This window comes from Anabas testudineus, chromosome 3 (assembly GCF_900324465.2).
Source record: "Anabas testudineus chromosome 3, fAnaTes1.2, whole genome shotgun sequence".
In the NCBI taxonomy this organism is placed as follows: Eukaryota; Metazoa; Chordata; class Actinopteri; order Anabantiformes; family Anabantidae; genus Anabas; species Anabas testudineus.
The window spans coordinates 25,397,650-25,421,051 of record NC_046612.1 but is presented as its reverse complement, the minus strand read 5'-3'; the positions used below and the strand labels follow the sequence as shown (position 1 = coordinate 25,421,051).

General features: G+C 40.9%; 3 protein-coding genes across 4 annotated transcripts; 2 read left to right on the top strand and 1 right to left on the bottom strand.

Annotated features, from left to right (window-relative positions):
* The first annotated feature begins 9 nt into the window (after positions 1 to 9).
* On the top strand, positions 10 to 9,914 carry spg21 (SPG21 abhydrolase domain containing, maspardin). Its single transcript, XM_026378708.1, has 9 exons — positions 10 to 383; positions 707 to 769; positions 5,559 to 5,720; positions 6,875 to 6,955; positions 7,121 to 7,266; positions 7,351 to 7,459; positions 7,669 to 7,776; positions 7,868 to 8,008; positions 9,381 to 9,914. The coding sequence occupies exons 2-9, from the start codon at positions 707 to 709 to the stop codon at positions 9,492 to 9,494; spliced, it is 924 nt and encodes a 307-aa protein (XP_026234493.1). The 5' UTR covers positions 10 to 383; the 3' UTR covers positions 9,495 to 9,914.
* On the bottom strand, positions 9,634 to 17,664 carry shcbp1 (SHC SH2-domain binding protein 1). The gene is made up of 13 exons (XM_026378707.1): positions 17,274 to 17,664; positions 15,022 to 15,267; positions 14,795 to 14,910; positions 14,297 to 14,505; positions 14,092 to 14,187; positions 13,770 to 14,000; positions 13,418 to 13,595; positions 13,064 to 13,184; positions 12,548 to 12,679; positions 12,307 to 12,425; positions 12,062 to 12,148; positions 11,734 to 11,860; positions 9,634 to 11,199 (listed from the first exon to the last, which is right to left on the bottom strand). Exons 1-13 carry the CDS (start codon positions 17,524 to 17,526, stop codon positions 10,868 to 10,870), a joined length of 2,247 nt encoding a protein of 748 aa, XP_026234492.1. The 5' UTR covers positions 17,527 to 17,664; the 3' UTR covers positions 9,634 to 10,867.
* Positions 17,665 to 19,501: 1,837 nt separating this feature from the next.
* On the top strand, positions 19,502 to 22,240 carry tssc4 (tumor suppressing subtransferable candidate 4). Of its 2 annotated transcripts, XR_003299895.1 has the most exons (3): positions 19,502 to 19,564; positions 20,459 to 21,465; positions 21,532 to 22,240. XR_003299895.1 is itself a non-coding variant. In XM_026378120.1 (2 exons), the coding sequence occupies exon 2, from the start codon at positions 20,498 to 20,500 to the stop codon at positions 21,380 to 21,382; it is 885 nt and encodes a 294-aa protein (XP_026233905.1). In that variant the 5' UTR covers positions 19,502 to 19,564; positions 20,459 to 20,497; the 3' UTR covers positions 21,383 to 22,240. The 2 variants fall into 2 exon arrangements, 1 of the variants encoding a protein (XP_026233905.1); XM_026378120.1 differs by having other exon boundaries at positions 20,459 to 22,240.
* Positions 22,241 to 23,402: the final 1,162 nt, after the last annotated feature.

The following is a 23,402-nucleotide window of genomic DNA, read 5'->3' as shown; positions in this document are numbered from 1 at the left end:
ACGAAGAAGAAGAAAATATACCGTTGGAGTAGAACAAGACCACAATCACCATGAGCACTACAAACTACAGCTGGTGTTACCGTGAGCACACGTCAGCGTGTATCTAGAGATAACAACAGCTGTGTGTAACCGCTGGCTGGAGTTAGACTTGAGACAAGCACGCTGTTTAAGCGGTGTGTGTGTGTATTTGTGTGTTTTATTTTAACTGCCGCGGCCCGTGGGCGGCGCCAGGAGCTTTGCGGAAGTGTGTGAAGCAGGAGTCATATGACCGGACAGCAGCTGCCGGAGAACATGGTGCCGAGATATGGATAAAATCATCCGAACACGGAATTAAAATCTACAACCAGCACAGCAGCCGCATCGTTAAATCGTTTTATACATAGGTATGATATATACTTAGCGCATCCCTATGCCAACTGTTCAATATGTGTAGTGTAGCTGTTGACTACTAGCTAAGCGTTAATAAATTAGCGCAGCAGAGAGCTAGAGGTTTGTTTTACTCTGTTAGTCTGTGACTGAATGTTGGTAACTGTGAGTCGAGAATCTGTGGTATTGAACTGTAGTGAAATGTTGTCTTTGCTGTTCTGTGACTGCTTCTGTCTGTGTCTGCCTTTGTCTGTTCATCTGTCACTGTCTCTTAATGTAACCGTCACTGACCTATTGTAATTGTCAGTCTCTGACTGTTTGTGACTATGTCTGTCTTCAGATGGACGAGATTAAAGTGTCTCCTGACTATAACTGGTTCAGAAGCACAGTGCCTCTAAAAAGAGTAAGTACCTTATCATTTCAAATGGTGGTGGTGGTGGACTGTAGTGAGTGGACATAATGCTATGTGCAGATACAACAACACTATACTTACTATATAATGTATATATACACACTACACTGGTGGCCCCAGATTGACTGGTAGGTAATGCTTAAGGACAATTTACTCTTGTCAGTGTTTAATTTACAGTATCTGTCATTAATGTGTTATCTGGTGGATGATGAGCACAGATGTTGTCTGTTGAAATGTCATGGCGGTCATCATATTTTTTTCTTACTTCTTTGTGAATAAGCTGACAAACCAAATTCAGGTTTTTAAATGTTAGACCAGGCATTTAAACAGTAATCTAAATTCTACTTTGAAACAATACGCTCACTTTTAATATATTTAAATTCACTACGTCTTGACTAAGGAAATCACATTTGAGAGAGAGACAGGAGAGGAGAAAACAGCAAGACAAATAAAATCCCCACTCAGTGCATTTACATGCAATCAAATAACCAGGATACTTAGCAAAACCAGGTTTCTCAGGTAATTGGGGATCAAGGAAAATTTGAAAGCAGGGTTAACAGATTTTAGCTGTACGGAGACAAAAAATATGCTGACCACTTTTTTCTTTATATTTATATATATATATATATATAATGTGTGTGTGTGTGTGTTGGCGGAGGTGACTGACAGCACTGTGAAAGACATCACTATGCATTGTGGTTTCAGTTTTAGTTGGATTCTAGTTGGACTTGAAGCCTTAAAAACAAGTACGTTAGCTTCATCGCTCTGTGTAATGACCTCTCCGTTCATCCAGACACACTTCTCAGCTGAAAGTAGAGTGGCGAGTTTCTGTAGTCTTTCTTATGCACACTTGCACACTTGTAAAAAGCTTTAAGATTAAGAAACTTTGTTACACGTTTACAAGGCAGATCAATCAAAGTTCTCTGGGGAAATCAGGTTTTCTCTAACCCCCCTCTGATAACGGTAACCAGGTTTCCAGTTTACATGATACTTAAGAAATCAGCTAAAGAAAGACCAGTGTAGCCTGGTTATTTTAGTGCATGTAAGCACACTAACTTCCTGCTGCAAATGGTTCTTCTTTGGTAAACAAAACTTAAGAGTAAGTGACAGTATTTGCATTTGCATCCCTGTAGACCCACATTGTACATTGCATTGAATGCCATTGTAGACGTGTAAAATAACATGCACTTGCATCACACTCTCGATTTTTGGACAATATATTCTGCTATGCAAATACACATCACATCAAGCACAACGGAAACCATTCACTGCTGCATAGTTTTTGTAGAGTATGAGAAAACACAATTTCAGGGTAAGAATATTTCTTTTTCCTTAAATGCATGATTTTAGTTTTACTGCTGAAGTGAAATCCTAATTAAAGTACTGGAACATCAGTGGAACATTTATCATAACACTTATCATAAATCTTCTGATTTGAAACCAAATGTCTTCAGTGTACAGCAAACACAAATGGATTGGCCTTGCTGTTCTAATACTGTATATTTGAAAGAGATGTCCCATTTAACCAAGTGTTCCGAGTAGGGCGGTAGATGGTATTAATGAGGATATAGCTTGTTGTTTTAATAATAGTAATATAATACATTTAAACAGTTTACTTTATCTGAAATCACTCTAGGGAATAAAACATCAGTGTTTTAAATCTTATTAATGTGTTTATTTCATGTGTTTGGTTAAACATTAAAGTAGAGTGCTAATGGTCACAGCATGATTAGATTGACATATTTGTCTGATAAAAACAGTCTCCCTACATTTATCTCAAGTTCTGTGGGTTCAGAATTGACTGACACCTGTGTCGCAGTCAGAACTTCAGATCTACTCAGGCATTCTAAAGGTCTTATTTCCATTTAGCAGTGGGGTGTTGTGACAGTCCTGTGTTAATAAGACATGAAAAAAAATTTGGGTTTGATTAGTGTATTTACACAAATCCAGCACCACAGTTATAGAAGTTAAAGCTGTGACCACAGAGGTGCTTGGACCAATGTAAATGCAATTTATAAGGCCAGAAATCACAGTGTCGTGACTCTTTAAGTCACTACTGATTTTAATAGACCAGAGGTTAGTTGTAGGCTGTTTCACTGTAACTGTACACGATCTGTAACTTTGTAAAGGCATAAAGAGTAATGGATCAAATTACAACAAGACCCAAAACACCTTAGTATTAACCTGATGTCTTTAAGAGGTGGAAAGACCTTTGTACATACATACTACTTGGGTATTGTACATAATACTTGCTGCATTTTGAAAACTACTGTAGGAAAAGAACAAGTGTTGGGTTTCATGAGATGATGTGGATCAAATTGTAACGGGGCTTACAGGGTTGGAGGATTAAATGGTGATATTGAGCCTGTATTTCCTGGTGCTGTTCTGTCCTGGAGGGAGACCTGAGCAGGAATCACTGGATCCTCAGGTTTAAGCTAAGTGTGAGCATCTGTTTGTGACCAAACTGTCGCACTGTTGTTTTACTGGATGTTTGTGAATATCTACTGTCAGTTGGAAGAAAGGTTGACCCAGTTACTTGTTCATAATAACCGCAGTTTGATGAAATTCATAAAGGGTGTCTTTATTCTTCAGTTCTATGCTAAAAACACCAGAAGCCCACAGGTTTTTTCCTGCAAAACAGGAGTGGGAAAGTTTCCTGGGAAACAGCAGGATCTCAGTCCTACTTATTTAACCCTACTGGCTTCTGAACTCCTGACACTGGAATAATGTCCAGTTACGAACCTGTTATACCAGCCAATTTGTTTCCTATTTCAAGCCTTTCACAGCCAAATGAAAATCCTGAGTGTGGATGGAAAAACTTAGTCACATTAGCTACTCAGCCTTTTGAAAAATGTGGGATTACAGTAGCTGTATAAACCAGATTATGACAGAATAGAGAGGCTCATGACTTAGCTGCTGAACCACAGTACTCTCCACTCCTGAATGTGTTTGGATTTTACAGCTCGCATTGTGTCACATTGCTGCAAATGCAGACTGGTTGTCGGTTAGTTTGGGACTTTTCCCACTGGGCCAGGCCGAAGTATGTCAACGAGCAAGAGACAGCCTGCGTTTTCTATCCCTTCAAATCCAGGCTGGGGCTGTAGAGGTACTCTGTATAACCATCTTGGCTGTGGGAACACAAGTAGTACACTCTGTAACAGCAGTGAGAGCTTTTTTACTGCATAGTTTGTGACACTTTGAACAGAAAGAGGAAACAAACATGCAGCTGCTACAACAGAGAAAGAAAGGTTTGTTGGTTGATGCTACAAAACATGCAAAAATAACACACACACAGGTATGATGTGTAAAAGCACAACTGAAGTTTAAAATAGTTTCCACAGTGCAACCTGTGTTTTGAAGCGCTCCCTGTTTTATAAAGAGGATTCAGTGACTGCCAGTGGTCACAGTGCATCGTTAGTGTGCAGGCAGATCAAATGTTTGAAAAATGTTTGGTGGTATGACCTTTGTGGAAAGATTATTTCCTCTTCCCTTCATCAGGAGACATGGCCACACAATGGTTTCACAGCCAGTCATCAATCACATGTTAACGCAGTGTGACACAGTGAGCAGAATGTTGACTGGCATTGTTGGTTCATCACAGGATGTGTTTAATATAAACCTTATAAAATATAATATAAACCTATAAGCCGTTTAATATAAACTTAATATAAAAGCAGTTTGAGCTTTCTCTGAGTTCTCTTGAGTTTAATGCCAGTTAAATTATCAGACTCATGTCGTGCATGTAGACGTTTAGCAAATAGGATAAATTAACATCTTGACTATGGAAACGTGAACAAGAATTGCTGTGTTTTACTGTCAAACCTTATGATAACGTTTGCAGATCACAGTATTTATGACACAGAGTTAACCATAGAAATAATTGAAAGCTTTGACCGACTTTTCAAAGCATACAAGTGAAACGATCCAATTACTCTGAAGTATGGGTACAGCACGGTGTTCATAGTTGCTGGAGATACTTTGATCATCTGGTTTTCTACCTTCAATTATGCGACCATAGTCCAAAATATAGTTGGACATGTTTCTTCACGTGGGGCTTCCTTATGAGAATAAGTACACTAAGTACTAGAACAGTGGTTACTGTTACTGGAATAATCTTTCTACATTTATTATTTGCCTTTTTATCAGAAACGGTGACTTCACTACTACTTTGTTGTGACCTATCATTAGTACTGCACATCCTGAAAGTTACTGAAAGTGTTGACATTACAAATACCTGACTTACTGCTAACATTTCTCCTCGTCTCAACAAATGCTTCTCTGGACTCTCTGCACTTTCCTCATAAATCCTCATAAATAAAAAGAGGAACAGCTGAGGTTTGTGCCGTTGGTTTAAAGAGGTTTTTGCATAAATAGCATGTGAGAAATATAAGTAGTATTTACCTGAAGAAAAAACATTAGAGAAACGTGTAATCTTGGTTACCAATGTTGTTGTGATGTCTGCATATCTGCAGTTGTTTAGTGCCTGGTTTATTACTTGACTTCGGCTAAACTTGGTTGAAAGTGTTTACGATAGCAGGAATGGAACAATAAGAGGGAAATCATGAGTTTTCTGACAAGACACAAACCTGAATTTACATTTCTCATTTTGTCCAACCAGTATTCCAGATATCCAGCTCACTGTTAAGAGTATAAAGCACATCAATCAATCACAATAGCATTGCTGTCTATCACAAACTATATATAGTATAAAAAGTTATTTCAATATCTATACTACTTACTTACTATACTTTCCTCACTGCGTTGTTTTTGTCTCCTCCAGATTATTGTTGATGATGATGACAGTAAGGTGTGGTCGCTGTATGATGCAGGTCCAAAGAACATCAGGTGTCCCATCATCTTCCTGCCACCAGTCAGTGGGACAGCTGAGGTGTTCTTCCAGCAAGTGTTGGCTCTGACAGGCTGGGGCTACAGAGTCATCTCAGTAAGTTCAAGACTGAAAACACACTGCACTGTAGCTTCAACATGATGCAGGAATTCACATTTTACATCAATTAATTCGTTATTTATGTTATTATTATATAGTAGTTGTGTCTGCAATGTAAATTAAAAAGTAAACCAGATCAAACTTCAGTATATGCCAATATTGCAATCACAGATTTGTCTTAAGAGGCTTTACAATCTGTACAGCACTGAAACAATCTGTGCTTGGTCCTTTTGAATTGGATAAGAAAAGAGCAACAGCAACAATAGCAAAAAAATAAAAAGATGCAGTGTTACATGGTACGTTAATCCAGCCTGCTGGCAAGAGACAGGTTGTATGTACAAGAATCTGACATAATCCAAAAAAGAAAAAGCTAAGGCATGTGGTTGAGTTTTAAGTTTGGATTTAAAAACCTATTCATGGTCAGACTGTCCTTTGATAGCAGGAGGGCAGAATACTAATCCATCCACCTGACTATTTTTACTCTTGAGACAGAGGGGAACCCTGAATTCAGGGCACAGGATGTTTTATCTTATCAGAAGCTCTGTACAGCTACTGTACAGTGATAGTCTGTCACCTGCTTCCTCTCTACATATACTGTATTTGATCTCTGTCCAATCAGTCAACACGTGTTAGACATTACATACACTGCCTGACATACACTGCCTGTCCAAAAAAAAGTTACCTTCTGGATTAAACTAACCTCCCACTGAACAATTACTGCATGCATGATTAATTTTCAGCTGCCAACAAGTTGTTTACCCTGATGCAGTGAGTAGCTTCTCATTTCTTAAGCAACCATGTCGGAAGATGTGGTCATGAAAAATATGTTAACCTGTTTCAGAAGTTCTGGGTTAAGAACTGTCCAATAGAAGAAGGTCATGTGGTCTGATGAGTCCAGATTTACCCTGTTCCAGAGTGATCTGGGTAAGAAGTGAGGCAGGTGAAGTGATGCACCCATCTGGCCTTGTGCCTAGCGTACAAGCCTGTGGGGGCAGTGCTATGATCTGGGGTTGCTGTTGTTCGTCAGGTCGAAGTTCAGCAACGTTATGTGCTGATTTGTTGTGTTTGATTTTATGAATGACTGAACAAATGAAAGATTTTTGAAAGCTGTCCCCACCAACACCGTGATTCTTTCATCTGCGTGTTCTTAGCTGCAGTATCCAGTGTACTGGGATCTCGCTGAGTTCTGCGACGGCTTCAGGAAGCTTCTGGATCACCTGCAGCTGGATAAAGTAAGACTGTCTGAGCCTGATCTTTCTGTAAACTAGCTTTAGGTATATGCTTACAAAGGTCCAAATAGAGATAATGGAGCTACAATGTCTCTGTCTGTGTATCTTTCTATTGATCCTCTGTCTCTGTATCTAATCATGACCTTCTCCCGTCATTTGAACCTTCAGGTCCATCTGTTTGGGGCATCTCTGGGTGGATTCTTGGCTCAAAAGTTTGCAGAGTACACACACAAGTCTCCCAGAGTTCACTCACTCATCCTGTGTAACTCATTCAGTGACACCTCTATCTTCAACCAGACGTGGACAGCTAACAGGTTGTGTTTTATGACTCCATCACAAATGCTCCACCTGCATGTTTACATTCATCAATAATGTCTTCCTTTCACATTCCTCTTTAGTTTCTGGCTGATGCCAGCATTCATGTTGAAAAAGATTGTTCTGGGGAACTTTGCTAAAGGACCTGTGGACCCTAAAATGGCAGATGCTATTGACTTCATGGTTGACAGGGTAAGTGGGCTGAACATAAAATCTACAGAAGCTTCCCGGGCAGTCGCAACCTACAAGAGAATCTACAAGAATCCGATTTGTCATTGTTTTCTTATATTTTACAGACCAGACCAGAAAGATGCAGAGTTTATGTTTATTCCAGTATAAATATTTTGTCTATCTACCTTATCTCTTTATTAACCTGTCCTCCATGTGCCTGTGTCCTGTAGTTGGAGAGTCTGAACCAAAGCGAGTTAGCATCAAGGCTAACACTCAACTGTCAGAACTCTTATGTGGAGCCACATAAAATAAAAGATGTTGCTGTCACCATTATAGATGTAAGTAAGATGAAGTATGCCAGTATGCATTGGCATCTGTTTGTACTACATAACCCGATTTATAGTTTTTTTTTCTATGGATGTTGTTCAGGTGTTTGATCAGAGTGCTCTGTCACTGGAGGCCAAGGAGGAGATGTATAAACTGTATCCTAACGCCAGACGAGCTCATCTGAAAACAGGAGGAAACTTCCCATACCTGTGTAGGAGCGCTGAAGTAAACCTTTACATACAGGTAGTCACACCCCCTCAGCATGTTTTTTTTTTTTTTTTTTTTTTTATTGATAAGATTTCATCATGGGTCACTGTTGTGCAGTGGTTCAGCAGAGTGAGAGATGGTAAGAATTTACTAAATTCTGGTGCAGTGAGTGACACTAGAGACAGAATTAGATAAGTATTTAGCCAGCAAGCTGGTGGGCTTCAGTATATAATGTAAATGTATACTGTATAATGACTTAGAGGGCAACAAGCAGGTGTAATAATATTCAGACTTGTCATAGTGTATGTATTAGAGGGCCAGAATTAAGACTCCTGGAAAAATGTTATCCATTGGTGTTAGCATCTAGTGGCTGTCTTTAGCAGTAGACTTTAAGGTCAGAATCAAGCAGCTCAATAAGACTGCAAAGACGTTACCCTGCAAGCCCCCTAGGAAAAAGTCCCTGTATTGTCCAAGTGAGCTCACGTGTGAACACAGCAGAAAATAGTGACGGGGTATTCCCTTTAAGTTGATCTGTTCAGCACAACATCAGAAAGTTAAAGAGTTAGAAACTGGCTTTCTGCTGCTGGATCACTCTTCATTCCTTCAGGAAGAGTTAGAAACATAAAGTGTTATATCTACACACGTGATTCAATCAGGTCCTTGCTTTTCCAGGAGATTAGGGAAGTTTCTTGCCATGATCCCCCAAACCAAGGCCTGGTATGGCGTTTGTGGTGTGAACAAATATGACGTTATCATGCTACCATCCAGTAAGGTTGTGCCTAGGTGTGGGTGAGGTGGCATAAACCAGACTGATTAGAGAGTTTACATAAGAACTGTTTATTTAGCAGAAAGTAGCTAGCTCTAGTGAAAACAGTACGTCTGTAATCTGATGTGAATTGTCAATAATGACACATTTTGTTTTTAATGCTTTGGTGCCATTGTGTTGATAAAAGTGATTTATCAGAGAACTCAAATTTAATCTCTCTAATGACAATAAATCACTGTAGGGAACATGAACACTTTCATTTTGTTGTAGTAATGCCACTGTTACATTTACAAATCCAAACTAAAAACATCCTGGAATTATCAAATTCACATGTCCGATATCTCCAGAGGAAATTATATTTATGTAGCAAAAGCTTTGATGGAGCTGGATCCTGAGCACAGGCTGATTTTACAACCTGGACTATGTTTGCTGTGCAGAAAAGCATTTAGATTAATGGATCTACTGTCAATAATTAATGAGGTTACTGCTGCTGTGCCTCATGGGTAAACTACATGCAATGCCTCTCTCTCAGTCTGGACAAACAGAACTCCAGTCTAAATGATGCTGGTGCTGGTTAAATACCGGTCCAGTATGAGAACGATTTAGTGTCTGATGTGTTTGCTTTACTTTGTTTCCCCACAGATCCACCTGAGGCAGTTCCACGGGACACGATACTCCGCCATTAGTCCTGACATGGTCAGCGCCGAGGAGCTGGAGGTCCAGGAGAGTCACCAGTACACTGAAGACGACCAATGAGACGTTTGCCTGACAACCACTTCCTCTGTACTTCTTCAACATTTCCATTCACAGGACGTTCTCCAGTTTTTCTTTGGAGCTCATCAGCCAATCAGTCACCTGAGATGATTTGTATTTGACAGATGAAGCAATATTTTCCTAATGACCTGTACATAAATGTTACTCTGCCGCTTTGCTTTAAAAACGTACACTTTGCCTTAATGTGGAATGACTCAGATAATAGCTGCACTCATAAATTGCCTGAACTGTGTTCATGTCTGCGTGTAAAATATTTAATGTGGTTAACAGTGCCACCAGAAAGATGAACACACATGGTTGAAGTGGTGACAGAGAGATGTATATCTGAAAATGTGTAATTCAAAGAGATCACTTTTTTCCATTTGTTTTGGAGCCTTTACAGTAAAGTTTTTGGATTTCTCATTGTGCAGTTATTATTTCCACCCATATGTCACAGACAAGAGAACAGCTTTGACCCAGCAGCATTTCAAAATAGAAGCTTCTTTTCAACCACCAAAGCTTCAGCTAATTCACTAAATCCACTAAATGTTCTTTATCCTCTTCCATTTATTCTCCTGCAGATGTCAAGTGACTTTGCACTTCTACTGTGAAATTTACTGTGTAATCATGAGTCATTGGGGACAAAGTTTACTTTTGTGTCTCGAGTTCTCCACTTATTCACGCACCACACAATCTGACACCGTGTGAGTGTAGGTGTCAGTTGAATTACGGGACAACACACACAGTGAGGTTTCAACAGGCACTTTTAATCTGCAGGAAATTCATTACGTTAACAATTTCCATAAGAAGCTCTTCAAACCAAATACTAACTTACTGGCATCAGTCTAAATGTTTATTTTCGCTGGGCTACTACTCTCGGAGCACTTCAACCTCGAGACTTCCCCTAGCATAAAATACATTATTAAGAATAAAACCATGTGAGGCACTGTGTGGGAAAAACTAACTCGTGATGAACAGGGTTTGTGTGAACATTAACAGTGCTCTGCTTTTCAACAAGCCACCACCTTGAGGATAACAACATTTATTAGATCTGAAGTCAAAACCACCAAAATAAATTGAAAGTGACGAGTGAATTTCAAAGTAATGCATTAAAAAAAAAAAAAAAGAATTAAAACACTTAACAGAGCCCAGAGGAATAAATAAGATAAAAGCAAACGTGTTGATCCATTCATCCATTTGTTGCTATACTTTAAGAAGGTGGAAGGGCTGTTGTAACAACACACCACCTGTGTCATCATCTCTGTACAGCACCTCATGGATGGATGTGAAGCAGCGTTTTTTCATTTCACTACTAACAAATCAGCTAAAATATGAACAGCCGCTCAGAAATACTGGATGGACGTTTAAGAGTTTGTTCAGTAGAAAAAGGTGCCAAAGTCGCCCATGCCGTTGCGTCTGAACTGATTTCCCTGAATCGAGACAAAGACCGGGTGATCCAGCAGGTCCTCGACGGGTCGGCTGCTGCAGGACGTCTCCTTGTTTCTGCTCAGCTGACGGCTGAACTGCCACTTCCTGCATGAGGTAGAGGCTGCACCACCATCCGTGCCGTTGTTGTCCTCTGTGGACCCGGGCTCAGCAGCTGCTGAGCTGCTGGGGACGGGGGTTCTTGCTGATCCTGATGCTGATGCTGCTGAGAAAGTGGCAAGGTCAGACGCTCCTTCCTGCTGTTTGTCTTCAGCAGCAGCCTCTGCAGGGAAAACAAGTTCCATTAAACAGGGATATGTAGTTTATCTACAGTGGTGCTTGAAAGTGTGTGAACAATTCTGAATTTTCTATTTCTATATAAATACCTAGATTATCATTTAAATTAAACCATCTGAAATATTTGTGTGGCAAAATGTGAATCTGCTTCTTTTGGGACCTTTCAGAGTAGAACTCTTATCAGCCCTCCACATCATCTTGGAGGGATTTTAGCCCATTTCAACAGCTTCAACTCAGGGATGTTAGTTGGCTTCCTTGCATGAACTGCCTGATACCGTTTCTTCCACAGTATGTCTACACCTCCACAGTACTACATAGTTTGCAGACTGCTCAAATATTTTCAGCAAATTTTCTTTAACATGGGCAATGTGCTAAATCACTAATTTTACTTTGCCACACACAAAAACTTAACATTGGATGGTTTTCCACAAGAATATGTAGGTTGTTTTCCTTATTTGTCATTACAAACTTTTCAGCAACACCAAACTTGCTCTTTTCTTTACCGTTGTTTTGTGCTTACCTTCACAGTCCAGAGGAACCCTGGTGTTAGGCTTCACCAGAATCACTCCGTAGCCTTCATTATTGTGGATCACATTGTTCTCCATGGTGATGGATGGCATCACAACATTCAGCTCGTCAATAAAGTCCTTCATCACAAACAGAGCTTTAATACACACTGGTTTATCAAGAATCAGAACTACTTCAGCTGTTCATGGAATCGTACAAACATTTAGTTGTTTCTGCCAAGCTGCTGTGTCTCATTACATTACACAGCTTACTTGTGTTTGATTTGCATGTGAAGCAGCAGTGATTATTAAATATGTGTAGCAAAAGGTTTTCAGCCTCACCTTGACAAGTATCCCGTCCTTACAGTGATGGATGCCATTACTAACCAGACAGCAAACGCTGCCTGGGTAAATCTCCACACCGGCACCCTGAGTGCAATACACAAGAATGTGATCACACACAACCACGTACACAGTCACATAAACAAACCACACCAGCAGTGGAAGAATGATCAACAACTAACCCAAAGAAACAGACTTATCACCCTGAACATAGTGTGTCAAGTTTGTACCTGTGCAGCACTCACCTTGGATCCATACAGGTCGCACATGTTCATGTTGAGACAGGCAGATGTACGGACGATAACTCCAGTGGTCTGGCACTGCAGCACACAGTTCTCCATGTTCAGAGTCCCCTGACGGACACCTGAGAGCCAGGGGACAGGAGAGAGTCAGCATATTATTCTGTTTTACCCATTTATTTTTATAAAAGTACATCTGTTGGAACAGACAGTACAGTATAAGCTTTAAACTTTGATCGGTGCTCACAAAGGATGCCTTCGATGGCGTCATGTTGGATAAACTTGATGTTGGACAGTTTGACATCGGCTCCTGTGCTCTCCACAAATGAGTCACCCTTGGTTTTCTTCTCAATCACCACGTCATCGGGAAACCCAAAGCCTGGTGCGCAAGTGCGCAAGACACACAAAAAACAAAAATAAACTGTTAATAAACAGCAGCTCTACAGTAAAAGTCAAACACGTATTGTTAGACTGCACATTTAAACCCTGACAAATATGTTTTTTAAGTCGCTTCTTCTACTGCATTAATTACATTTGAGGACCTGAATGTTTTGTACACTGAGCTTTGGTAACAACAGTCAGAACTTGAGTCACTTGCACTGGTAAATTATTTGTCATCTTTACAAAATATAAATGACTTGCAAACTCAAGTCTGTAAATTAAAGAAGACAATTTTGCACTACACTACTACTACACTACATTTTCATCTGCAGCTTAATTGAGCAGTGAACCTGTGGAGGTACAAGCTGAAAGTTTGTTTTACCTTCTATGGTGATGGAGTCTGGTATAAAGATGGAGCTGGTGACACTGTAGACCCCAGGGAGAACAATGACCACGTCACCCTCACGGCATGACTCCACCGCTGAAACTGGCTCTGTATGGAACTAAACACACACACACAGGACACACAGGTCAGGACAGTCATGCAGTCTGTTCCCAGTGTAATGTAAATGTAAATCATTTTCTTCATGGCTGTTTTAACACTATACAACAAACTAAAATCATTCAGCTCCACCGTATCAGTGAAGCTGTAGAGGATGATTTGTCACCTGGGTATTTCACAGACTGAGCAGACTTAACTCTGGCCATACTATAGAATGAACACTGTTATACTGACCTGGATCTCAGTTTCTCCAGAAGAGCACAAAGGCAGCAGTTTAGCATTGAGGAGGGACTGGAGCTGGATGGTGCTGCAGGAGGTTGTGACCACGTGGACCACCTTCACACCAGACTCTCTGGGTCCGCGGCTCTCCACACTCTGCTGACTGGAGTTACCTTTGTAGCTCAACACATATCTGGACAGTAGGTGATCGAGACAGGCAGTTAAAGATGATGGTTCAGGGCTTTGTGGGATGAAGGTTAAAGGAAGGACAGAAGGACGGACAGACAGACAGACAGACAGACAGACAGACAGACAGACAGACAGACAGACAGACAGACAGACAGACAGACAGACAGACAGACCCTACCTCAACACAGGATTCTCAATGATGTGCAGTTTCCGTTTGAAAGTCTCCAGCTGGTCGTGGAGCTTCAGGCCTTCCACCATTGATACGTTGTCCAGCTCAGAGTCTGAGTCGATGCTTAGGCCATTGCGCAGCGTAGAGAACTCCTGGAAGCACTGGGAGCAGTTCTGCAGTAATGACTGGTATTCTGCCACCAGGCCTGCTGGGACTCTGTCCTCCAATATGTCATAGTAGCTGGGATAACACACATTTTCAAGAAGGATTTATGGGGATGACCCCTTACTTATTAATTAAAGATCAATACAAAGACTCTGTGTGTACTCACACTCGGAGACGAGGTTCCACACAACGAACAAAATAGTCAAAGTCATCATCTTCATCTTCCTCATCCCACTCCCTCCAGATGTGCTTATAAAAAAACCTGCAGATAGGAGAGGAGATCTTAGAAGAGGAAGGAATGGCACAGCTGGACAGTGAACTAAAATAAATGGGCAAACACTGCGTGGTACAAGATAATTTCAGAGCCCCACCTGAGGTGCTCTAGAGCAAGGGCAGTCATATCAAAGTCCCCAGATTCATCGTATACCACTTGCAGCTCATCCAGTGATATTTTGTGCCGAGTGGCCTCCAGCAGACTCTTCATTGCCTCCTCAGTGAGATCATAGCCTCTGGTGTCACACTGCAGAGGCAGAACCAGACTCACACAAGCCTTCAGTTCCTTGTAGTCTACATCCTGCACCTGAAATAATAAGTAGTTCAATATGGAGTGGGACTTATGACTGGTAATGGGGCACAGCTATGCATACATAAATACGGTAAATACTCATTTTCTTGTGTGCAGATGCAGGCTCCTTCTCAAAAAACATCAAGTTAAAGAATCTCTAGGAATTTTGGAATGGTTTCAGTAGAAAGAGGCCAATAAATTCACCTGAAGCCTTTATGTTAACTCAAAACTATAGAAACCATCAAGTGTAGTGAAAATAAAAGATAATTGAATCACCAAAAACATGCGTTCAAGGTCATCTCACCTCCACCAGAACATCGAAGACACGAGTAGACCACACAGCCCGCCAATCACACGGCTCCACCACCTTCTCCAGGTAGTCTGCTATGAAGGACTTCACCTCTGAGGGCTTACAGTCTCCTATATACAGATATGCATAAATACACATAATAACCGATCTGAAATCTACAGATTCTTACTGATATTTATTGTTACATTTGTGTCTATGTGACTAAGTGTGACTGCTGTTACCGAGCATGTAGTCCTGGTATGCCTTAAACCTCTCATAGAACAGCAGGTGGTTGGTCTGAAAGGTGTCAGGAAGACTCGAGGTCACTCCTGCATGACGCTCAATTCTCTGTAGCCGCGTGCCCAACTTCTGAGTGTTAAAGTGGTCTGTGCCACTGTCATCATCATCACTTTTGTCTTCATCATCATCACTCTTGTCTTCATCATCCTCCTCCTCATCATTATCATCCTCGGCATTCTGGAATAGGGCTGTAGGGGTAAAGCATATGATTAAAAAAAAATTGGAGAATTTTTGATTTGGATAAGATCATTCCTTATTCTAATGGGGCTGCTTCACTGACACCAATGCTGCCACATTCAGTCGTATGTGGACACTGCTTAGTACGACTTCCATCTGCTCTGACCTGTTCGTAAATCTAGTACACGTATACATTAAATGGAAAAAATCCCATTAGTCTCACTAACATATGATGACAACATAGTACTATGTTGTTGTACCTTTTGAGCAGCTGAGTGAATTAGTTGCATTATAGTAGGAAACCTTGGAGGAACAAAATGATAATTTCATAACGTAAAACAGCTACAGCTGAAGTATATGGCAGACTAAACCTTTAAGCTCTTTCCAGAGATGTTAAATATAATTTTATTCAGGACTCATAAAAGGCCACTTGAAGCAATCCCAGTCAGGAGGTTCCTCAGGAGCAGGACCCAGTGGCTGACCCCTTAACCTTTGGCCACGCAGATTAGTCCAATGATCCTGGGGATTGACTTGGATGTTAAGCAGGCAGCAAGTTGAACTGTTGTTGAACAAGTCAGTGTTTTTTTTTCATTGAGGGAGAAAAGTCTCACGATTTGGGAAAGAGCAATGCAAAACAGTCTCGAGTTTCAGTTGCCAGCGCGTTTCTTACCCAGTTGACATGGGCAAGAAACGCCATGTTAGTTTTAAAGTAGTGATGTTAAAGTAGCATTGTTTTAGAAGTGGTGATACCAAATTTCACATCTAATCTAATTTTTCATCCATTACCCACTGTTAGGTCACCAAATATTGTAATGTATCTGCATCTTTCACATTTCTTGCTGTCAAGGTGCAAAACCTGCCAAGCACAGATATCAGTGACGGGCAGAGTCAAGGATGCCCTCCATCCACACCAATTCCCTAAATATACACCTTATGGAACATCCATCCGATTAGGAGTCAATCAACGAGAGAAGCTTGTCAGGCTGGATTTTCCAGAGGTTGGGTGTGCAAAGGAATTTCCTCAGTGCTAGTGTCCTGTGGAGATACACCTGGCTTGCATTGATTTCTTCATCCCCAACAGTTCACATCATACAAAGTACACCCATTTAGCCAGTAAACATTGCTACCCTTCTAATCTGTCTGACACCTACTGATCACATTGGGACAAAATATTATTGGAGTTCACACATGCATTTGCCACATGTCTGATTGTGAACACACATCATGCAATGTCCAATAATTTGCTCTTAGCCATTCCTGGGTGTTTTTAGCTGTGTTTTGGATTTTTATCCTATTGGAGGACCATGACCTGTGACTGAGACCAAGCTTTCTGAAAGTTTGCATTTTTGCTCCAGAATGTCTTTATGGTCTTGAGATTGTACCCTACACAGATTCAAGACAATCCGTGCCTGTGCAGCAAAGCAGCCCCAGAACATAACCGAACCTCCTACATGTTTCACAGTAGGTACAGTGTAATTTTGTTTGTGTGCTTGATTTTTGCATCTGTGAACATTAAGCTGATGTAACTTGCCCAAAAGTTCCAAAAAGTGCCACTTCTAGTTCCTGGGTGTGGAGGTGGATTTTCTGGTGGCAGTTTCAGACAGGAGGATACTGCTCGAACTGTTTGAGCAATACCTCGGTCTGCACATGTGCTATTGCTCAGTTACTTTACTATTCTAGTACGTTTTCTTGTGTGTACTCTCAATCTCTCTCTCTCTGTCCGTCTGTGTGTTTCATGACAAGTTGGACACAAATGTAAGCAGGCGGCCAGCGGAGACGTTTCAAATATTCCAAAGCATTGTCAACCCATTCGCTTCATGTTGATTCAGAGGTTCGGTAAGGTTAATTTTCTCCATTTAGCTATGTTAATCTTAGAAGTTGACGTAACGTTATTTCTGAATGTTTGGCTGCCTTTTTCCATATCAACCTAGCCTAGCTAAAGTCAACGAGTAAAGCAAACCATGTTAGCGATCACGCTTGTATTTTAACAATGAACGCGTTACTACATGACACATACTTTGGGTGATGGCGGGGTCATGATGTCCGTCAGGAGAACCACTGTCATTGCTGTTGCTGTTGTTGTTGCTGTTGTTGTTGTTGTTGCTGCTGCTGTTGTTGTTGTTGCTGTTGCTGTTGCTGCTGTCGTCGTCGTCTTCCGTGCTTAGTTCAACGTTAACGAACGACTCCACTTCAACCACCACTACGTTCGACATCTCGTCTGCAGGTCCCCCCCTTTCAACAAACGGCATTTTTCGTGAATCCTGCTCCATTACGGATTTAAAAGAATTACCTAATCTCTAGACAAGCGACCTAAAAGCCAAAAGCGAGTGAGTACTAAGACACTTTGAGAAACAAACACAAACGGCACAGCAAACAGCCAAACACCCTGCCCCAGCTACATTCAAACAGTTCCCGGTCTGCACAGTCGCAGCCAATCACAACTGAACAACCACAGGATGTCCCGCCCTCATGTATCTGAGCCAATGAGGAAAGGGTATGTGAGCATGCGCGGCACGTTTTTCCAGCAGTCGCTCTCATTTTAAAGACATTGACAATGACAAATAGGCTCTGGACGTTATGGAGAGAAAAAGTTAATGTGCTGTAAAACATAAACAAGGACACAAAAAACGAACAATTATGAAAGAGTAAAGACACTAATACGACCAAATAAAAGTACAAAATTACAAGGAAAGCCCAGCATTTAGTCTAGAGAAAAATGTCTATGTATTAGAAAAATGTAGGCCTTCTTTATAAATATTTAATGTACCTGTGCTTTTGCTTTACTTTATATTTACTTTACTTTATATTATTGAAGTACTGTAGCCCAACTCACAGGAAGTACAATTTTGTTTGCTACTGAAGTATTTCCATTTAAGGTAAGAAAAGAATGCTTTAATTTAATTTCATTAAACATAGACATAACGAAATTTCTCTTGGGTAGCTCTCGTCAAAAAATTAAAACATACATAATAATATTAGTAATAAACAATAAATAGAGTACACAAATTTGTGCGAACAATATGCACAATGAACAGCAGCAGTAGCGATGTAGGTGGGTGTTCAGGAGGGGAGGTGAGTATGAAAGGAGGGTGAGGAGACACAGCTCTGGGAAAGAAGTTTCCCTCAGTGTTTCCATTTTATGTAACTTTTATACTTACTCCACTACAGTTATTTTGCAGCGTCGGTTACTAGTTACTTTTTGCAGATATGGTACAAAGTCTACCCTAATAAATGATGACGTATTATAATAATTAACCACGGCTCTGTACATAATCTTAATAAAATTGCACGACCACCTTTACAAGCTGTGCTGTTTAACTTTGGCCTTTATTTTTAATCATTGTAACATTTTTTAATCACAATTTGCAAGTTTGAAAGTGTGCCAGACAGCATCAAATTGTTAACTGCTTAAATACACTGCTTTCTCAGTAGAGTACTTGTACTTTTGAACTTTTAAGTACATTTTAGAGCATGTACTTTTCAGCCTGAGTTTAATTTTAAAACACCTCAAGGAACCATCATTCTTACATTTTAAACTTGATGTAGCTAAAATGTCATGGCTACAAACAACATATAACATTATGAGAGCATGAGGTGATTTTCTGTACGTCACTGAATATGAATCTCTGAATCTCTATGATTTTATAAAGGTCATGATTTGAAAGTATTGTGGGGACTTTGCATCAATCTGTGTCTGCCTTTGTTAAAACGCTCAATCCATCAAAATTTTATAAAGGGATTTAGTTTTTACATAATGTTTTGTTGGCTAGCACCAATGGAGTTTCTAAAATAGACATCTTCTATTTCTCTTTCCTGCTCAATATTTAAGACAGTGATGGCTTGAGATAGCAACAGTGGTTTTCTGACAGAGGAACCTGCTTCTTCTGAGTTGAAGACATTGATAAAACAATTTTTTTTCAGGTTACATTTCTATCAGTAGATTTACAGACAGGGGAATTAAAAGCTAAAGAAAGTGTGAGCCTGGAGATATTGAAAATAAGTGACTTAAAGTCGGGACTCTCGAGCCACATATAAAATATGGTCTTCTTTTAATTTTATAAGTGATGATGTAAGTTCAAATTACACTTTTTAACCTTGGTTTTAGATATCACTATACAAAAAAATGTTAACTCTAAATAGGCCAACATAATAATAATAGATATGAGTTCACATGCTATATGTTATTTTGACTTGTCACCGCTGGGAGGCAGCAGTCGTCAGGGCGAAACCTGAACAAGCAGTAGAAGAAGAACGGGTTCCGCTGGTGGAGCGTTAGCTCGAGTCGTGGCGCCATCGGTGAGCCGAGAGGTAAGCAGCGCCAGAAATAGTTCCGCTGAAAGTTAAATTAAAAGACAGCATGTCTTCAACGAGACGTGGGCTAATGTAGCCCATACCGATGCAAAAAAGAAGTTTAATATTCGATTATGAATATGATTGTGTGACGCCCAGTTAAAGCGGTTTAAATATGACGCATCACATAAAGACGTGCCCACTTACGTTGTCTGAGAGTAACCTGCTCATAATATCAGTTAAGCTAACATGTAGCTTTAAGTTAGCTTTGTGGACTACACACGTTTATACGTGTACATTTGTAACATTACAAGAACAACTAGCCTTCATCACACGCAAGTAGGGGAAACTACTATCCTGAATGTGTTTTTGTAATGATCATCACTATGCTGTGTAATGTTCAAGAGGATTCACACATTTTCTGATGACACATTTGCCTACAGCTGCATTATTGTGGTGTGCTAGTGTACACCAGGACAGAGGATGATTTAAAAACCATGAATGTAGTAAAAGATCTAATAGTGGAAGAGCTAGATTATCGTTGACAGTGTGATCAGCATGAGTAAACACGTTTCTGCTCACTCATTAGTTTTAGTAGTACTATGTAACTGAAACCTTCTCTGGTGCTCTTTGAATGAGGTTTATCTGTTGACAAAACAAGCAATGCCAAAGTTTCACTTGCCCCCCCCCACGCCGCCACTGGCTTTGTGTATTTCAGCTGGAACTCGCCTTTCCATCTCTTCAGTTCTTTCTTGAAGCAGTTACAGGTTTTTAGTTGGAGACAATTGTTGTTGTTGCTATAACTTATTAAAGCAACTCATTTTAGACTTTTATTAATGACAAGCCGAAAGCTCACCCTATCTCACACTAACATTGATTTTGTTTGACCTCTTCCTTTTTCGCCTTTACTAGGTAGTTCACTGAGGCGAGCTGCTGAGCATCTTTGTGAGGATGTGTGACCCAAGTGATGATGTGGACGAGTTGTCAGCCAGTGATGACTCTGAGCCTGAAGAGGAGCCCAACAGAGCTCCCTTTGACCCAGAACTGGACAGTGATGATGACGACGACAACAACGTCGAGGAGGCTGTGGTCTCTACTGTAGCTGCTCAGACACCATTCAGTCTGCGAGGAGGGAGCTTAGCTTTCTCTGATCGCAGCCACAGCATCTTCGACTGCCTGGATACCCAGCTGAGCTCTTCGTCTCTGAAGCAGGATCACATTACAAACAAGGTGTTTGTCCAGCCTCATTCTTCACACCCCAGCAGGAAGACGAGCCTGCCTCCATCCACCAGCCCCACACCACCAAAGAAGCGGGGAGTGCCAGACTACTTGGTGCATCCTGAGCGCTGGACCTGCTACAGCCTGGAGGACGTGCCTGAGACCAGCGATCAGGACAACCGCAGGGCTGCTCACCAGTTCCTGTCCGGTCTGCAGCATGAGAAAGAGAGTGATTCACCCTGTAACATCCAGCAGAGGATGGTCTTCTCCAGACCGAAGCGACCTCTGAAGGAAAAGACGACAGATCAGGTGTCAGCTGTCAAAGGGCAGGAGAAAGGAATGCACCTCAGTCATCTGGAGCAGGAGGAAGAGGAGGGGAGTGAACGAGAGAAGGCAGGGGGAGGAAGAACAGACGAGAGAGAAGACGGGATGGTAGAGCGAAACGAGAAGGAAGACACAAGGAGAAAAACAGAAAGACCAGAGGAGGAGAAACAGAAACAGGTGCAAAAAGAAAAAGAGGAGGAGGAAAAGATAGAGGAGGTCAGCTGCGGCTTTGCCTCCTTCAGGAAGACAAAGAGTAAAAACTACAGGAAGAATGCAGAGCAAGAGGACAACTGAGCAGAACATAACTCATTAGTGTTTTAATAAACAAAAGCAAAAAAAGCAGCCAAGTTCATTAAAGTTAAAACAGCTGCTGTTGTAACTTTTCTCAGACCCGTTTCACTTTCACCAAAACTCCAGCTGTTAAACTGTGTCTGACCACACCCAGTAACACTCCTCGCTGTGTGCTCTGTTGCACATCCCTGACAGTGATGTCACAGTGTATTGTAGTACACCTGTACAGTACATCACTGCAGCCAGGTGAGAAATGGTTGGTGGTTAAAATATCTGGCTAGTTGCAGTAGGTGTGTAGTTGTTAATAAAAGACTCCTTTTGTTTCTAGTTCTAAGACCAAATCAACAGTAAACGTTTAAAAAGTTTGGCTCCTGTAGCTGTGTTAATTCACTACTTAGAGCTCAGAGGGCTGGTTATTTCATATGTTACAGTGAACTCTGATGGCATATTTATTACTAGAAACTGAACATAATGAAAGTGAAAGATCCACAGGTTAGCAACAGTAACCAGGTGGGGGCGGGGCTCAGTGAATAGTAGGCTGAATCCAAATCAGCCTGAGAGACGTAATGTTGACTGAAGGCTGAGACAGAACTGTGGGGAAATTGATCGTACAGTATGTTAATTTTTGAAAACTCTGAACGTGTACACTCAGCTGGGCCCCCACTGAGCTGAGGTATATATCTTTTTTAATATTGTGGATTAAATGTTGCTTTGCATTCTGTCACCTGACACCCAAAAATGTTCAAAGTTGTTTGTAATTTGGAAACAAGAACAGAAAAATGTGCTTCACTGAAAACGAGAACAATGTGAATATTTAGTTTTATAAAAAAGTTGAGTGATGAAATAAACAATTTCAACTTATGAAACATACCATTTGTAATAATTTGAACAGCAGTGATATTCTGCTGTGGGATATTGTCGAAGGATTCGTTTTAATAAAGTGGTGAATAGGTTTATGGAGGAACAGTTGGATTGAATTGCAGTAGATTGTACGGATGTACCCACTGTAAAAAAAGTCGACACTGAGTGTTGGTGAGTCTGAGAGCTAGTTGCTAAGTAGTCAGATCCTGCCATAGGAATTGAAAGCACCGCAGGTCTACGAAATTATGTCATGCGGCTGATTTTATTAAAGTGTTTTACAGTCTGTAGTTTGCATATGACAGTGTGAACTGAATGCTCACATTGTTCATTCTGCAGCTCATGGCTGTTTTTGCATGTGGGTTTCAGGGGACGACGAAGTCACAGACACTGTAAAACCTGTCTTGTTCAAGTCTTTAACCTTTTTTCTGCTTCCTGGTCAGAAGCAGCAGAACATGACAGTCATGACTAATTTAAAGAGGACTGTATGTTTAAAGAAATAAATGTTGTGTGGCTCTCTGTTTACCGAGTCAATGTGTGAGGTGTACTCGGGTATTTGTTCCAAGAAGGCAGATTGCTGCGTAAAAGCTGGAGCACACCTTAGCTAACCGACTTAACCACACCTGCTTCAGGTTCGTCTGATCCAAGATCACTGAGTGAATCTGCTTCGTGGAACAGAGCCTTGTTCTCAGTAAATGGTGCTGACATGTTTTCTATCTGTCTCCTGATTTCTTGTGTGAGGCGTTCACTGCAGAAGAGCGTTGTAGAAAATCCAGACAGCGACAGTCCCAGTCTGTTGCTGTCACAGTGTGAAGGTATATCACTCTGCTGTGTGATTACTTCTGTGCTGTGTAAACATTAGCTCTGTTGTAAACTGAAGTGACGTTCAGTGGTACATGAACCTATAAGCATTACTTCAAATCCAGCCCTGCTGTATTTCACAACACTCAGACTACTGTAATAACTTGTTTGTACCCCTATAATAAACTAAAACAAGCTACTCAAGTGCTCTTAGTGACTGATACTACACTTGTTAGACCACTTGAAAATTCGTTCCAAAACATTTCCTTTGTGCAAACCGGGCTCACCATTGTATATCACAGCAATTTCCCGTGCCTCATCTTTCCCGGGTGAACGCAAACGCCCCCTCCCCCGCGTGGGTTTC